This window comes from Drosophila biarmipes, chromosome X (assembly GCF_025231255.1).
Source record: "Drosophila biarmipes strain raj3 chromosome X, RU_DBia_V1.1, whole genome shotgun sequence".
NCBI classification, from domain to species: domain Eukaryota; kingdom Metazoa; phylum Arthropoda; class Insecta; order Diptera; family Drosophilidae; genus Drosophila; species Drosophila biarmipes.
This window is the reverse complement of record NC_066611.1, coordinates 14,011,418-14,028,508: the sequence shown is the minus strand read 5'-3', so window position 1 is coordinate 14,028,508 and position 17,091 is coordinate 14,011,418. Positions and strand designations below refer to the sequence as shown.

The following is a 17,091-nucleotide window of genomic DNA, read 5'->3' as shown; positions in this document are numbered from 1 at the left end:
CTTTCAGTCAATATTAACTTACTCTGTACGCACTCCTTGTTTTTGTTTTCGAATAATGCACTTGTTTACTTTCTCGTGAAAAATAGCAAGGCTGCTGCCTAAATATATAGGTCGTTCCCCATTCACTACTTAATCAGTGTTATGACTGCTTGCAATTTTTGTAAACAACCCAGTAGTTTTCCGTATATGAGTCAGAAATGACACGTTTTCAATGCTCTCCATGGTCTTTCCACCTGTTTTTGGTCCTGACGGCTGCCCTTGCCTCTGGTCAGAATTATTGTGATCCGGCACTTTGTCCTAATGGCCGACACGTGGCCTGTCAGAGCAGCGGAGTAAGTTCCTGTATCAAAATTTTTTTTTTTAATTTTAATAACTTACTGTCGATTGATTAATTTTAATACCTTACTGTCCATTAATGATTGTATTTTTCCCTTTTGTATTGGCCCCTTTTCCTGAAGTGGAAAGTTTGTGTTTAAGTATGATATTTTTCAAAATTTAGGGATTTCAAATTAAAAAAAAAAGTTTTTTTAAAAAATGTGTTTTTTTTTAAGTAAGATTCTTTAAAAATATTATCATAAGAAAAAGTGATATTTCCGTTTAAAATTTCCTTTCGCAGAAATATATAATTTAAAGTCAAAAAATTCGCCAAATTTAAAGTTAAAATGTGTTTTTTTTAAGTAAAATTCTTTAAAAATAATATCATAAGCAAAAGTCATATTTATGGTTTAAAAAAAACCTAAAAATCATTGTTACATGTCCTCATAGCCTAATTTCCTTTCGCGAATTCTTCAGAAATGAGTGATGGAAGGTCAAACAATTCCTAAATTTGAAGTTGAAATCAAAAAGTACCTAATTTTCCTTTATTATCGCCTGATTTAGCGCTTCGCCAGCGGCTGCAGCGGTGAGTTTGTGGCAGTGGACCCCCAGATCCCGCTGATCCTGCGGCTGCACAACGAGCGGCGCAACCTCCTCGCGGGCGGCGGAGTGAGTGGCTTCCCCAGCGCCTCGCACATGGGCACCATGGCCTGGGACGCGACGCTGGCCCAGCTGGCCGCCTACAACGTGCTGCAGTGCCGCATGGCGCACGACGAGTGCCGGAACACCAACACCTACCGCTACGCGGGCCAGAACCTGAGCATCCTCTTCACCCGGAGCGTGGACGTGGGCGACTTCCTGCGCCAGCGGATCGCAGCCTGGTTCGACGAGAGCCGCGACGCCACCAGCGCGGACATGGAGAACTACCAGATGCGGGGTGGCCCGTGAGTATCCCTGTTCGCAGCCGTTAATTTATTATATTTTTTAACAATATATTGTGCACCTTTCAGGGCCATTGGCCACTTCACCACCATGGCGAACGAGCGCAACAACAGAGTGGGCTGCGCCATCGCCCGCTTCACGGACTCCAACGCCGCTCAGGCCACCCTGCTGGCCTGCAACTACGCCGTCACCAATGTCCTGAACAACCCCGTCTACAGGGCGGGCCAGGCCGCCTCGGAGTGCACCTCGGGCCGCAACACCAACTACCCCAACCTCTGCTCCCCCAGCGAGGCCTACAACTACAACCAGTGGTCGGGTTAGCAAGGGGTCCGCTCCAGAACCCTCTTCCCATCAAATTCGGTCACCTGGGTGCTGGAAACTACCAAGAATAAATAAGCTGGGACCGTAATCTTTATGAGTTGTATTTTAAGACCTAAAAAAAAATCATTATTTTTGATAAAAAAAAAATAGAACAGAATTAATCATTATTTTTGATCAAAATAAAAACTCAGAAATAATCATTATTTTTGATTTTAAAACAAAGCTCCAAAATAATCATTATTTTTGAGTTATAAAATAAATAAAAATAAAATAATCAGAGATAATCATTCTTTTGATTTTTTGCTCTGGACTTATGATTATTTTTTATTTTTATTTTAAGACTCAAAAATGAATTTTTCCAAATTTTATTCTTTTCCTTTAACAAAAATAAGGATTATTTCTGAATTTTTTTTTTTTTTAAATAAGAACTCACTTTATATATTCAAATAATCGGCGTTTTTCTTAGGTTGTTTCAAAATGACTTTCATTTTGATCCAAAAAAAATATAAAAATCGATTAATCGATAACGATTATTTTTGATTTTCATTATAATACTTATTTAAAATGATTACTTTTGAGGAATATTATAAAAATCGCCAATTTTAAAATAATGATAAAATGTTGTATTTTATTAAAAAAAAAACCAGGAATTTTTATTATAAGACTAAAATATAATTGTTATTTTTGAACAATATTATAAAAATCGAAAATTTTAAAATCATGGTAGAAATTATGTTTATTTTGATCAAAAAATAAAAATCATTAATAATGATTAGTTTTAGGTTTTAATTATAAGACCTAAAAATTATAAAATAATAATAATTTTTGAGAAATATTATGAAAAACGCACATTTTAAAATCACTATAAAAATATTGTTCATAAAAGAAGTTGGGAATAATAAATAGTTTTGATTTTCATTTAAACACTTAAATATTATTAAAAACGCAAATTTTAAAATCACTATAAAAATATTGTTCATAAAAGAAGTTGGGAAACATAGTTTTGATTATCATTTTAACACTTAAATAATATTATTTTTGAGGAATATTATAAAAATCCAAAATCTTTAAATCATGATAAAAATGATGTTTATTTTGATAAAAAAAAATAAAAAACACAAAAGATTATTTTTAATTTTCATTATAGGACTTAAATAAAATGATTATTTTTGGGGAATTTTATAAATATAGCTTTTCTAAAATCATGATGAAAATGGATAGGCAAAACCAAAGAGAATCACTAGGGTATTTTTCTTTTTCCGAAGTGGCTTTTTTTTTTATTCAAAAAACAGTTCAATAATTACTATTTGCAGTCCCTGGTTAGTAACAGTTTTTTGAATATTTTTCAGGCTCACTAAATATAAAAATAAAAGGAAACCATTGAAGTAGACCAAATAATTAAGGAAATATCCTAGTTGGCCCTGGGTTTTTATTTGTCATCAGGTTGCTGTATTACTAAAAGTCATAGTCCTTGAATTCCCTTGGCACAATAATGGTGCCACAGGTCCTTCGGGGAGCACGGGCTTTCGGCTCCGGCGACGCATGCTCAGTGTGTTTCTTCAGCTTGCGATTGCGCTCGGCCTTCAGGCGGCGGAAGGCATCCTGTTTCTCCTCTTCAGACCACTCCCTGAGATCCTTCGACTGCCTATTTGGGAAATTATCATAAAAAAAGGGCTAGAAAATAATTTCTTACGAAATACTTACTGCGAGATGGGAACCGCATCCCATTTCTTACTTTCGGAGCCCGAATATTCGTTCCCGGATGTGGCGGCCAAGTCATTCTCCTCATCCTCATCTGTATTACCCATATCCTGTGACTCGGAGCTGGAACTGTTACCCTCGGATGTGGCAGTCTTTTCAGGCTCCTCATCCAAATCAAAACCCTGGCCCTCGCAAGGCGTAGTGGAATCAGGCACTTCATCTTCATTCCACCAATCCTTGGCTTCTGCAGGGGAAGTGGAAGGAGTATTGGGTTGATCCCCAGAAGAATCGGGGAAATCGTAGTTCTCTTGGCGGTCCATAATTTTCCTAGAGACATTATTGAGTATATTTTTATTTTTTTATTTTATTTTTTTTTTTTTGAAGCTCACCTTTAGATCTGCTTTGTAGCTCAGCTGGATTGAAAATGAGCCTGGGCCACTTAAAAGTCGAACAGGAAACTTTTCTTAATGACATTTGACATTTATTTCAGAGCCTTCTTACTCATAAAAAAATTGAAAAAATGTTTTGTAATTTTAAACATAGCAAATGTGTGCCTTCTTATTTATGAAAACATTTAAAACATATTTTATAATTTTGTAACATGGCAAATATGTGCCTACAATACAATAAAATACAATCATTAAGAAAAGAAAAGCTTAAGAAATTAAAAAAATAAGCCCCAAAAATATCTTACATTAAAAAAAACGACAAAATTCAACAATTAGGTTGGAGTCCTTGCTAGTTTCGGACTGGGTGGCTGTACTTGCTGGCCATATGTGTGTCTCCGCTAAGTCATATATCAGTTTACTATCGATAGGTAGCCTCGATATGCACACATCGATATCAAAATAGACTTTAAAGATTCGCTTTAGACGAAAAAGCTTGCTTAAATCTATCACTATAGGGTATTTGATTGCTCTTTGTTGGTATCTGGACAGGTGCGAAATCCCACACATAAATTGAGGTGGTTTAAAGACCGCTGTATTCTCGCGCCATGTCAGGCCGTTGTCCCCGCTAGCTCAGCCAAGACACTCTCCGGGTCATCGCTGCCATCGATAGCGCCGATATCCCACCACTGCCGAGCCATCGATGCAGCCCCGCCACTAGCGTTCGTGTTTTATTTTTCCAACTCAACGGCTGGCTGAAATAACGGTGAACAATGGCGAAGAGTGTCGGTGCGTGCGCGCGAATTGCGATCCTTCTGGCCGTGCTCTGCGGCGCCTCGGGCCTGTGTAAGTGCATCCGTGGACGGCGACTGGAAACACCTCGTCCTCGCCACCTCCGCCATCTCTTTTGTTTTATCCCACCTGCCTGCCGTGGTCTCCGCTGCTCTCTGTGTGCGTGTGTGTGTGTGTGTGTGTGTGTGCGAGCGAGTGCGGCTGTGTGCGTGTTGGCTGTAAATCTGGTTGTTGTTTTCTTGTGCGCTACGCAGTTTGAAGAGGCGAAAAGTGCAGGAAAAGGCGAGGAAATCTTGGGAAAAGCTGGCCAACGGCCGGGCCCCGCACATATGTTCGGCTGCGCAGGGGTATTTATACATTTACGGCCAGTTGTTTGTACACAAAGCCCCCGAAAAGAGCCGAAATCGTCAGGGCAGTGGCGGTGGGCGGGCGAGGGGGAGCGCTGCCACTAGGTTCTCTTTCTTTTTTTTCTTTTTTTTTTCGAATGGTGAAATTTACCGCTGCCATGTTGTATTTTTTTGTGCTTTTTTTTCGCCCTGTGCTGGCACCTCAAATGCGTTAATTGACAACCGAGAAAAGCCGAAAATTCGTGTGACTGCCACGGCGGATGAGTGCGGAAATGGGCCACGTCCTGTGGCCCAAGGGCACCCCTTCTCGAGAGAGGGGCGAAAAAACAACGAACTCCCACCGCCACTGGCTCGTTATTTTCGAGTTTTGTTTTGTGCGACGCCATGCTCCACTTAATGTGCAACAATTTTCCATCTGCGCGACGTCGCCACCAGGCCAGCAGGCGAACAACCTGCATATATCAATTGAAATCGCTGATTAAGGCGCAAAGCTCATTGTTTTTGTCGCAATTTGCAATTGAAACGCTGGAGCTGAACGTGGAAAAGGCGAAATAGCCAACCCGCCCCCCGCGGGCTGGCAACTCTCTCCGGCCACCGTTAATTTCGCTTTCGCGCGCTGGCTGCGACAGGTGGCAACTTTGCTCGGCCGGCTAGCGGCACTTTTCGGTTTTCACCCATCACCCCCCACCCACCCCCCGAAAAGTGGGGAAAATGTGTAAGCGCTTACGCAACGGGCAGTACCATTTACCCACCCATCCAGCGCCCACTCTGCACTGTTTCGGTTATTTCCGTCTTGTTGATTCAGTTTGTGCGACATTTAGCTCTCCCTTTGTCTGCTTATCGGCTCATTTGCCCGGTTATTTACTCATTTTTTTTATCGCCTGCCCACCATCAGTTAAAGTGCATTGCTTATCTGCGTGGCCAACTTATGCGCCGTGCACACTGCGCGCTTCTTGCGGAGTGAGAACAGGTGTGTTTGCCTCAAACGAAAACTAAGGCCTTATGACACTGGCTTGTAATTGTATTAACTGGATTTAAAAAAATATATACTTAGGCTATAGAAATGGCTAAATGAATTACCAAAAACTTGACAACCCTAATAGAGTTAAATAAAATAAAATTTCTCTAGTTTTCTCAGACTCAAAAACTAATACAGCCAGTCAGTTAAAAATCAAGAGTAATATAAGGCCTTAAAACCTTAATATTTCGACTTCATTTAAGGAATCCCCTTTTTCTCTAGAGTTGCCAGGCTTCTTTACGAGTCAAATGCCTTGATTGACTTCCCCTAATCATGTCAACATGTCCAGCTCTTTGCAAAATAAACTTATTTACTCCAAGCCAACTGGCTGATTGTATGATATACCAGACAACCATCTAAACAAAAGCCTTTCCAGCCAGATAAAAGATATTTTTCTTATCGGTTTTGATTGTTCACGCCTGGTTAACAACTTCCACGTCTTTGTGTTTTCCCCTTGCAAATATTGTTCAGCACAGAAAGCCAACAGAAATCAATTAAGATCAACATTTGAAAGGTGGTTAAAGCACCCCCGTGCTCTTAAGCCCCCCTTTTGCCGTGCTATTAGCTGAGACCCGCATTAGGACCACTATGAGATAGGGCCAAATCGCAAAGACTGGCATATCTGCAGCGGAATTCCCATTGTCATTTCGCCAACCACTCTCTCCATTACATTTGCATCTGGCATCAGGCCGCTACTGGCACCACTGGCCTATCAAGGGCACTCGCTGATTGCTCCAATCGCTGCAAGCTGGCTTCTGTCCACTGGCACCATCCGTCCGCACTCCTTCCGCTCTGCAGGCCAGAAATCTGCTCCAAATCACCCTTGCCCGCCGCTTATCCGGTGGCCCTAAGTGCTGAACAGCTGGTGTAAGCTCTGGGAAATGCGAAAATTCCAGGAATCACAAAGTAAATGAATTCATAGAATCATATTACTAAGCTATGATCGACTCAGTAAGTGTTCCGCACTATCAGTATACTATATGTTCCTATTAAATAATTTAACAATCTGTTACAGCAGTTCGACCTATCATCGACAGTGCAATAGGCAAATAGATTATCTGCGGTTCGTAAGAAATGGGAATATTTGAAAGCAGTGCCCACGGCGAGGCAGGGCGTTTAAAAAGTTGGCAAAGTGTGATTGGAAGCGTGAACCATCCCCCACACATGATTCCCCATTCAAGACGTGTTTTCCCATTTCGGCTATCCACCAGTTTCCGTTGTTTACTCAAAGCCGGGTGTCAAAAGATGTCAGGTCAGCAACTCGGATGACGGATGACGGATGACTACACAGACATGAGGCACTTCTGCCCAACCAAAGGAAGCCACGAGACCTCGGGTGGGAAAGGCCCAACAGGTTATCTCCGCTAGGTGATACTGCTGCTGTGGCGTGCTCTCAAACAGGTTTCCTCCCAGGGGTCTGCTTCTACTCGGGCTATTTGCATGACCCCTTCACATGTCACTTGCTTGGTAGCAAAAATCAGTACCAATCCGCCGGGCAGAGTTCATGCTGCGCACTTCTTACTCATGGCGGGTGAAGGGACCCCGAGTGGAGCCCGCGATGGAGCCGAACAACTGCGATCCATTGTGGATCCGCAAGAGCTGCGCATTTCGACAAATGCATCGTTTGTCAACGTTTCTCTTGGCCATGGGAAGATCATTAGCACCAGATCATCGGCATCATCATGATCTGCCTGCCCTGCCGTTCGTTTCTCGGAATAAAAAGCTGCGGCTTTCCACCGCCTTGTCCCCGCAGTGAAAGGGGGAAACGAGGGGCTGATAAGCTTTTCCGGCTAACGGGGTCAGAAGAACTGTTAGTGCCTCGGCACTCCGGCCACGTCTGTCCAGCGGGAGCAACGGATACGAATGCACGGCGTCGGCTACACAGCGCGAATTGGGGGACAACAAAATACGTTCGAGAGTAACATCAAAATTGTGAGGTACCATTTTAAAATGATACTTATCATCTTAGAAAAAATCTCCAACAGCGGTGGGTATTGAACTCTGACTGCCAGAAAAAATGTTTCGAATTTTACCATAATATGGGTAAAGGTAATTGGTATTATTGAGATATTAGAATAATTTATTTATAAAAAAAAATTCCCGCAAGCACCAGTGGGTTTTGAACTCGGACTGCTACGAAAACGAATTCAAAGCTAACTTTTCATGGGTAATCCCAACTAGACAAAAAAAACCTCTATGAATTTCACCTTGAAGTACATGTTAAATTTTTTTTATGAGTCTAGAGATGATAAAAAGTGGTGATTAAGTGATTGTACCATAAACATTCACAGTCAGAGTGCTTTCACAAAGACACTAATAACACTAAAATAAAGCACAGTGTAAAATAATAGGTAAAGCTACCAATGTCTAAATAAAAAAAATGTCAATTTTTTTTTTAAATTTGAGGTTAATAAATATTTTCAATCCATATATATTTTATATTTCTCTCTAAAAATGTCTATAAAAATTCTAGTGTCCATTTGTCATCTATTATCTATCATTTAAATATTTAAAGGCTTCCTAAAGTAAAGAATGTTTGGTTTTTGCCGGTGTAGTGGGTTCGAGTACGTGTTCTACCGCCCGTTAATTAACTGGACAAGTTCAGGTAGAAGCGTGCGACGCAAATTGGCCGTCGAAGCGTCGGTGCGAGGCAGGCGTTTTTAGGGAAACGCTGATAAACTCGTCACCGCCCCTGACGAACCGCTAATCAGCGAGGGGCAGGTGGAAATGATGGAGTGGAAAGCTAGTTTAAATTGGCTAGGAAGGGAAAACAAATCAGCAATCTTGCTATATTTTCGTACTTAGAGATCCTTCTACAGTTAGCCATAAAATCTTAAGCGTTTTTATGGAAGGTACACGTCAAAAGCGTGCAAACCATTAAATTTTTCAAAAAAAAAAGTTCGTTTTTTTTGTGATAAATTTCTAAGAAATACGTATAAAGACGTAGGTATATAATATATACGTACGTATTCTTATCGAAATACATTTTAATGTTATGGCTGGCGTATCTCAATGCTCCAGCTCAATGTCAAATGGTTCTACAATGCAAATTTAGCCAGGCAAATTTATTACCGAGTGCCCATTTCGCATTTAGAATATGTTACAAAAAGTATGTTGCGCGTTCGAATGGAGTTTTGCGAAGGTTTTTTTTCGGTATAACAACTTCTACAGACTTTTGTATGCCATTGCACATAAGTAACAAAAAGTGCTGTTCAAAAATTCCACACCTCTCATATTTCCATAAATCTGGGCGTTTAAAAAAAAACCACTCAATTTTTGGTTGTGGTAAAGTCATATAAATTTCCTGCTGTTGATAACAAACACTTGGGTACCCAAAGTAAAAAAATGCAAGCGTTAGCAAAGAAAATTTTAATTGAAGATAACGCCCAAAAGAAGTGGACAAAAAATGTTTTAAAAAAATATAATGGATAATATAGAATTTCAGCCGGTGCCATTGTGTACAATAGAGAATCTTGTTTGAAATTACTATATGATAATAATAGATATAATAATATTGTTATTGGTTGTTTGTGCATATACAGAATCTTGTTTTAAATGACTCTATAATGATAAGAATATATCATATCACATATGATATCATAGCATATCATATATACAATAATATCATGATCGACAGCAAGTACTTCCTGAGCACTTTGCCTGTCCATTCGATCGACTTTCATTGATTCATTCGTCCTTCACACCTTGTTTTGCCACCAATACCATCCAGAAGCGGCAATTAATGGTCTTCCCAAAACTAGGTCACTGTGCAAATTGTGCGGCCCACTTGTGGGCTTCCTTGGGTTTTCCAGAGGTCGTCACTGCGACAACCCAAAACAAAGCCACATTCGGCATAACCACTATCGTATTAATCAACATTTTTTAATATTCCAAAGCAAAGGCGAATCGAGATGGGAGTACGACACTGGCAGTGCTGGATATTGAAAAGGCGAATCGGTTTTCAATCAAGCGCCGCATAAATTTACGCCAATTATTTCAGCGGCCATAGCCGAGAGCCCGGGGAGAGACTACAAACCGCCACTTACAGCAATTAACACCGGGTTCAATTGGATCGGCGTCACGCGAATGTGGATCGCTGGGGTGGCGGGGCTTCTTGGGGGCGGCGGGCGCGCTCCGGTCGGGTGGCAGGTGACGCTCCCGATGGATGTGCATGTCATCTCGCTGGGGCCTGTGAGCGGAGTCACTTGCTCCGCATGGTTATAAATAAGAAGGTTACGATAGTGGCGATCGGTTGTAGAGTGATGGGGGTTCCGCTCTGTGGACTTTCTATAGCAATTTTCGATGCTCATGATTTTTCTCTCGCCATATTTACTATATTTTCCCATCGACTGGGTTGGATATTTTCAAAAATTACCCGTATAAATATTTTATTTATTTAAATAGCAGCTCTTGGGGATTGTTTCTCACACTGTAAATAAATGTGCCTCATGTTTCGAACATGTGTTTCACTTTGCGAAGCATGGCAAGTGCGCAGACTAACGAGGCAAGGCGAAAGTCTCACGGGTGAGTGGTGCTGGAACCCCGGCGAAAGTATCCGAATGCCACTTTTCTGGATAGCTAAAATACATAGTTACATTGTGTGAAGCTGACCGCAAAGAATTCCGAGCTCCGTTTAATTGCAGCTTATCGAAGCAATCCCATGGGTTCCAAACCAGCTTGTAAAATAAGTGTACAAGTTGTTTTATAAAGCTAGAAAGGCATAGGGCTTTTTCTTGTAAATAGAAAACACTAGCATAGACTAATATTTTAATCAAATTAAAAACTTTGAGTCATTGAGTTACATTGTAAAGCACTCCCATGAGTCCTCTATAGGGTTTTAAGATAAGTACACAGGGAGGAAAAAGCAAGAGCATTGTGCTCGAATTGAGAACATTCGTTCTTAAAAACCGGATAAGCACAAAGTTTTAAGTTCTAATTTAAGAACATATTTGAATCAATATAATAACATGTTAATATTGGTTTAATCTGAATTTGGGAGCAAAAGAAACACTTTTCAGTCATTTTTTTAAAAGGAAAAGATGAGCTCAAATCGTTCTTGAAATAAGCTAAAAACGGGATTCAATACCCCTGCTAAAAAACTGATTAGGTAATGATATTGGGTTCGAAATAGCTTAGTCAGAATTCTCTCTGTGTAGCAAACTTCTTTTGTAGTGTATTTATTTATAGTAATTTTAATATTGAAATTATAAATCTTGAAATTTGAAACTTAAGATTGAAATCCTCTCGGAATCGGTGTTATTTAGTTCTTGTCATATGTGTCTGTTTAATATTTTATTTTGATTAATTTAATTGCCGACAGAGTTCCAAATCAGAATATTAAAATCAGATATATTGTAAATATTATACCCCTTCAACAAGTCAACAGATCTAGAGTACCTTCAATATCTGCACAATAAATCTTATAATTAAAGCCATCTACAATGGAAACAGGTCACAATTAGATTGTTTTATCGTCTGTCCAATGTTGTTTCATATAAATTATCCCCATTGGGCCGTGGAAACCAATTGTAAGCCAATCAATCACGGCCAAGAGTCGGTCAGTCCGCAGTGGTGAGCAGTTTGGCTCGGCAGCTCGTTATTGCCAGGGCAATTGCAATCGATAGCGTTTGTTTGAGGGTATGCCTCTGCCTCCCAGCCACCCCCAGAAACCTGGAAACCGAGCCACCCACAAACCGCCCACCGCTGACCGCAGCCGTGATTGTTGTTGTAATTGCAATCGTGGGCTGTCGACAATCGTCTTTGATGTGCCATTGTGGTGCATGCATATGCGAGCTTGGAAATAGAAAATCAATATCGAGGAGGCCTCGAATAACAGCTGGGTTAATTGCAACACAAGCTAATGGGCACGCAAATGAGCACGAAATGCGGTTGTAGCCCAACGAATGTCCTGCCAGGATGTCCAGTTGGCTTGGGCGACATGCTGGGCCCTGATTGCAAAACATTGTGCCTATGCCCAGAGGCCATTCGAATCACTTAGAGTCTGAGTGAACTCAATCACCAATGAAGATGGCTTCCCCCCGGTGGGTTCGAAATTCCCAAGAGATTGCCTTGAGATAGCCACTCCCAAAGGAGTCTTTATGGCCATTTTGTCATTTTTTCCCTATTTTTTATTTATTCTTCCAATTGAAAACCATAAAGGGTAATAAACATTTTCTTTATTTATTTATTTAACTTTCATTTAACTTGGGTTTATTGATCGCGACTTCTTTAGATCCAAAAAATTGTTTAGAAATTCTTTAAAAGTTCCAACATCTTCTGACTTCTACGCCTGCTCTTCTCTTTCACAGCGAGACGCGATACATACGAGATTCTGGACACAAATCTGCCGGTCCTGGATACCTATGGAGTGGTGCCACTTCAGACGGAACAGCTGCACCGCCAGAGGCGGGCCCTTGCGGTGGATGCGAAGCCGGACGCAAAGCTGGAGACTAAGGGTGAGCCCGCCAATGCCACTGCGGAGGTGAAGGCGGCGGTCGCGGCTGCCACTGGAGCCGGAGCCGGAGCCGGAGCGGCGACCGCGGAGACCACGGTGACCACCGTGGACAACAAGGCAGCGGTCGGCGGCAGTGTGTCCTACAATGTGCACAATGTGGGAGTGAATGGCACCGGGCAGCGCAAGACCTACAGCGACGTGGCCCCGAATTCCAACGCCACCGGCAATCCCATCAATGTGGCCGCCAAGAAGCAGACCCTGTTGGCCCAGTCAAGCTATCCCAAGAAGGTGGCCGCCTCCGCCGTTGTCGCCACCAGCAGCACGGATGGCGCGGTGGCGGACATTGATGTGGATGTGTCCAAAGTGGATGTGCCCGAGGACGAGATCTATGCGAGGGAGAAGAACGAGTCGCTGATACGCAGCGAGGATAAGCACGACTACTACAACAGCGTGTTCTACGTCAACAAGGAGGAGATGACTTCGCTGTGGGAGGAGCTGAGGAAGACGCCCAAAAACGACATGCTCTCCTCGTCCCACCGACGGGCGATGACCGTGGAGCTTAAGTTCCCCTTCCCCTTCTACGGCCATCATGTGCGCAACATCACGGTGGCCACCGGCGGTTTCCTGTACACCGGCGAGTACGTCCACTCCTGGCTGGCGGCCACCCAGTACATTGCCCCACTGATGGCCAACTTTGACACGAGCATGTCCAACGACTCGTTCGTCCGCGTCCAAGACAATGGTGAGTTCACACTCCCCCAAAATTTTAGCGATAAGTCACGAAATTCAAGGAAAAACCATCCAACTATTGTTTTGAAATGCAAGACAATGGTTATCAATAGTACTTTCCTCTGACTCGCTGAATTTGTGGTATTTAAATATTTTATTGCGAATTCGCATGTGTAGAACCTGACTAATTAGAGGGATTAAAGCGCTGTTATCGCCTGGTTCCGCCTACTACATTAAATATTTAGCATTATGTTTGTACACAGAGGGCAAAAAAAGCGTGTTTCCATGCCAATTCAAGAACAAAATGTATTTAAAGTTCAAGTTCTTTGTAGGAAATTCAAATTTTCTGATTGAATTTCAAATTAAAGTACCAATGCTTCTCCCAAGAATTTCAATTCAGTACATTTTCAAAGCGTTTGTTCTTAAATTATTCGCTCTCCTTTTTTTGGGGGCAAAAGGTGGTGGAGAGGTAAACGTGATCTAATTTTTCACTTAGTAAAGCTACTATTTCATAGGTAAACAACGTGTTGCTAATAGAAGAACAAACAAAGGCATACTACTACAAAAGTGAGGGATACACATATAATTTCGTTTCGCAGATAAGACAGCTGTTCTTTCTTCTCCATCTCACTAGAAAGCTGAATTCTTTTCAAAGTAAACACCAGCTGAAGTGATCTGCTAATGGTGTAGAATAGGTGTTATTTATTGAAAGATGTATTTGCATTCTTATTGCCAACATTAAAATATTATGCATCAATTTTAATGAAAAATGTGACCTTTCCAGGAACCGCCTTCAACGCCGTGTGGGAGAATGTGACGCTGCAGGACAAACCGGACTACGGCAAGTTCACGTTCAGCGTGACGCTGCACCAGAGCGGCGACGTGGTCTTCACCTACCTGCAGGTGCCCACGCAGATCAGCTCCATCCTGGACAAGGAGCATCCGGTCAAGGTGGGCCTCTCCGACGCCTACATCATCGACAAACAGCTCTACTGTGAGTACTTCCTATGGATGCTTTGTAGTGCCTTACTAACTCATCAATGTTGCACTGCCAGTTGTCCGAAGGAAGACAATCTACGAGTACCACCGAGTCACCTTCCAGCAGCAGGATATCACCAACTACACCATCATCAAGCTGACAGCCCAGCCCACCTGCCTTGGCTACGATGACTGCAATTCGTGCATCAACCACAACACCACGTTCACGGTGAGTAGGCAGTCAGCCACAGCGTCGCGAGATGATTAGCTAATTTCGATTCCAATTCCCATTTTGCAGTGCCTCTGGTGCTCGGCACTGAATCGCTGCTCCACGGGCACCGATCGCAAGAAGCACGAGTGGATCCAAAAGGGTAAGCTGCTTGCCAGGGCATCTACTCACCTGCGGAACTAACCATATGATCTGATTGCAGGATGTGAGATCGCTGCCATTCGTGTGAATAGTTCGTGTCCGGCGCTCGGCGAGAAGGGAAATAATGCAGCCCAAATGAAGGACGGTTCCGCGGCCGCGGGCAGTGCGAGTGGGCCCACGACGGCGGCCACCGGCTCCTCCACTCCGGTGACGGAGCCCACTGTGATCAGTACGCGGGCACCGCACGCCACCGCCCAGTCGAAGCCCGAGGCGGAGGCCGCCAGTGGCGGCCACACGGACAGCAAAATCGGAACCGCCGATCTTTCGCACGCGGAGGCGGACAACAAGAGCGTGGGCGTGGCCTTTGGCTTCATGGTGCCCATCTGCCTGGTGTTCGCCGTGACGCTGTGGCTCTTCTACGCGTACCGCAATCCGCACACCAAGAGCGGCCAGCTGCTCATCCAGGTGAGTCCTCTTCTCAGACCGCTTAAGTCATGACCTTCATATGATATCCTGTGCCTTTCTCTCGATTACATGCAGTCCAAGCATTTACACCAGGTTTGTTGCTTCAAAAGAATCATTGCCAGCATTTTATTTGAATGTAATTTTGAGTTTAAATGAGTTTGTTTTGGTTTTACAAGTGATAATTCCTATTTTTCCTATTTCAATTTATTTTTTGCCTTTAAATGAAAAATATTTGATTATATTTCAAATTCCCTTAAAAGATTGATTTATTTTCCGGTAAAAAAATATTACAGATTTAGTTTCTTTACAGACAATTATAATTATTTAACTAAATATCTCAATATTGTGTATTTCTTTGATGAAAAATTTAAAATTTTTGATCAGTTTTGGTTTATAATTTTCCCTAAATACTAAATATATATATCTTTTAGGGATTTAAAGAAAAAACTTGACATCCTATTTAATTAAATAGATTTTCTATATATTTATTTTCTTTAAACACTAGTTAATATATGTACACTTGAAAGCTTGACCTATAATAATCGCTACTTTCCTCGCAGTTCCGTCCCAGCCAGTGGTCATGGAGACGCGGCGAGGCCCGCTATACGGCGGCCACGATACACATGTAGGGCGTGATCGACGGAGACGTAGAGGGGTACAGAGACCGCGAGACGTGGGAGGGAGCTGCAGCTATACCGACGAAGAACCAACTAACCAACCAACCAACCAAACCCCAACCTTGAACCCCCATGGAGCAGTGTCGTGAACTGGGAACTGAGAAGGAATCATCATTATTGCCATCGTTTACGATTTTTACAACACGGATTAACCCGAGGAACCGAGCAAAGTGCCAAGCGGATTCCAAACTTTTGAAGAGATTTTAACCCGTCTGCAATGTGATGTTCCATGTCCAACCGTGAAATGACAAATTTTTTAACCGATTGTTGAGATTTGGCTCAGACCGTTGCTGAAGCTGAAATTAAAAGCAATCTACACATATATGTACCAAGAAACCAACTGCTCAAAAGCCCATAATGTAAAACAAATGAGAAGAAACAAGACAAAAAAGACGACTGGCAACAGCATGAAGTGATTCGTTAATGTATCTTTTTTACCGATTTACCGCGTCCGTAAACGTACCGCCTGCCCCCAATAAGAAGGAACAACATGCCCCCGAAGACAACTGTGTATATTGTGAACCCCCAGACCAATGGCTCCCACCAGGCCACGCACACACACCTTACACCCCACACCTTGCACCCCAGACCTTACACCTAACACCTTATAGCATAGTGTAGCTTACACCTAACACCCCAAGCACCCTTAACACCACACACCTCTGACACAGGGCGAAGTGCTTTCAATTGTTTCATAGTTCAATTTTTTGTTTAGGGTTTCTTGTATCTTACTCTGCATTCTGTATTCTGTACTCCATACTCCATACGCTGTACTCTAGAAGCCTGAAAAAAGGGAAGAAAAAACGAAGACCGAGGAAGGGCTGTATATTTTTTGTGTGCGTGCGCGTTTTGCTGGACTCTTCGCCGAAAGTTCTTCCTCATTCTGTGTAATTTTTTTTGTTCGTTTGTTTTATTTTAAGTGTGTGTAGCTTGGGAAGCAATTACGGGATAAATGTATTACTGCGAGCACTCGGCGCAGTTTTTCATACTGTATTATACGCGATTTGTATGAAAGTTTTATGTGTGTATATGCGTGCAGGGAAATCCACATTTCGTTTTTTACGAGCACGCATGGCCCCTATTCTATATATATATATAAATATTATACAGATATACATGGCGTATACACGGATATATCCAAGACAACCTCTTCTTTTTGTTAGTATTTTTTTCTATTAATTAATATTACAAATGAAAATGCAAACCAAGAAAGTAAACCTATATATATACATAAAAGGAAAATATAAAACTATAACTGAAAGCGGTGTGCAAAGCTAAACTAAATACATAATTAACTAAGTAAGGGAGATTGGAACCGGGAGAGGAGATTAAAGCATGTAATATCAATGATAACAGATTAAACGGAACCCAATTAAAACCCCAAGCACGCAAGCGACAACAACTAAGAAAATTGTATAACAATGTATTTTGATAAAGAAATTAAACTTGTATTTTAAGCTCTTCTTATGTATACATGATAATTTAAATAAAAAAACACGAGAAAATGAAACAGCTTGGCTTCCTAACTTGAAATACTCACATAGTTTGTAAAACTATGTATTTCAATACCATCTATCACATTCTTGAGGAGGATGT

General features: G+C 41.9%; 3 protein-coding genes across 3 annotated transcripts; 2 read left to right on the top strand and 1 right to left on the bottom strand.

Annotated features, from left to right (window-relative positions):
- The first annotated feature begins 149 nt into the window (after positions 1 to 149).
- On the top strand, positions 150 to 1,888 carry LOC108025590 (antigen 5 like allergen Cul n 1). The gene is made up of 3 exons (XM_017096119.3): positions 150 to 332; positions 880 to 1,259; positions 1,326 to 1,888. The coding sequence occupies exons 1-3, from the start codon at positions 198 to 200 to the stop codon at positions 1,576 to 1,578; spliced, it is 768 nt and encodes a 255-aa protein (XP_016951608.2). The 5' UTR covers positions 150 to 197; the 3' UTR covers positions 1,579 to 1,888.
- Positions 1,889 to 2,958: 1,070 nt separating this feature from the next.
- Positions 2,959 to 3,760, bottom strand: LOC108025682 (uncharacterized). The gene is made up of 3 exons (XM_017096217.3): positions 3,669 to 3,760; positions 3,283 to 3,606; positions 2,959 to 3,223 (listed from the first exon to the last, which is right to left on the bottom strand). The coding sequence occupies exons 2-3, from the start codon at positions 3,597 to 3,599 to the stop codon at positions 3,034 to 3,036; spliced, it is 507 nt and encodes a 168-aa protein (XP_016951706.1). The 5' UTR covers positions 3,600 to 3,606; positions 3,669 to 3,760; the 3' UTR covers positions 2,959 to 3,033.
- A 603-nt stretch (positions 3,761 to 4,363) lies between these two features.
- LOC108025796 (plexin domain-containing protein 2) lies at positions 4,364 to 17,005 on the top strand. The gene is made up of 7 exons (XM_017096433.3): positions 4,364 to 4,511; positions 12,131 to 13,018; positions 13,790 to 13,999; positions 14,061 to 14,212; positions 14,282 to 14,354; positions 14,415 to 14,818; positions 15,379 to 17,005. Exons 1-7 carry the CDS (start codon positions 4,439 to 4,441, stop codon positions 15,445 to 15,447), a joined length of 1,869 nt encoding a protein of 622 aa, XP_016951922.1. The 5' UTR covers positions 4,364 to 4,438; the 3' UTR covers positions 15,448 to 17,005.
- Positions 17,006 to 17,091: the final 86 nt, after the last annotated feature.

Bases quoted from the DNA above. Each gene is read 5' to 3' on its own strand.
- LOC108025590 (XM_017096119.3), top strand. From the start codon at position 198: ATGACACGTTTTCAATGCTCTCCATGGTCTTTCCACCTGTTTTTGGTC. The intron at 333-879 runs GTAAGTTCCTGT...CGCCTGATTTAG, and splicing joins TGGCCTGTCAGAGCAGCGGA to CGCTTCGCCAGCGGCTGCAG. The intron at 1,260-1,325 runs GTGAGTATCCCT...TGCACCTTTCAG, and splicing joins TACCAGATGCGGGGTGGCCC to GGCCATTGGCCACTTCACCA.
- LOC108025682 (XM_017096217.3), bottom strand. From the start codon at position 3,599: ATGGACCGCCAAGAGAACTACGATTTCCCCGATTCTTCTGGGGATCAA. The intron at 3,224-3,282 runs GTAAGTATTTCG...TTTCCCAAATAG, and splicing joins GATGCGGTTCCCATCTCGCA to GCAGTCGAAGGATCTCAGGG.
- LOC108025796 (XM_017096433.3), top strand. From the start codon at position 4,439: ATGGCGAAGAGTGTCGGTGCGTGCGCGCGAATTGCGATCCTTCTGGCC. The intron at 4,512-12,130 runs GTAAGTGCATCC...TCTCTTTCACAG, and splicing joins CTGCGGCGCCTCGGGCCTGT to CGAGACGCGATACATACGAG. The intron at 13,019-13,789 runs GTGAGTTCACAC...TGACCTTTCCAG, and splicing joins CGTCCGCGTCCAAGACAATG to GAACCGCCTTCAACGCCGTG.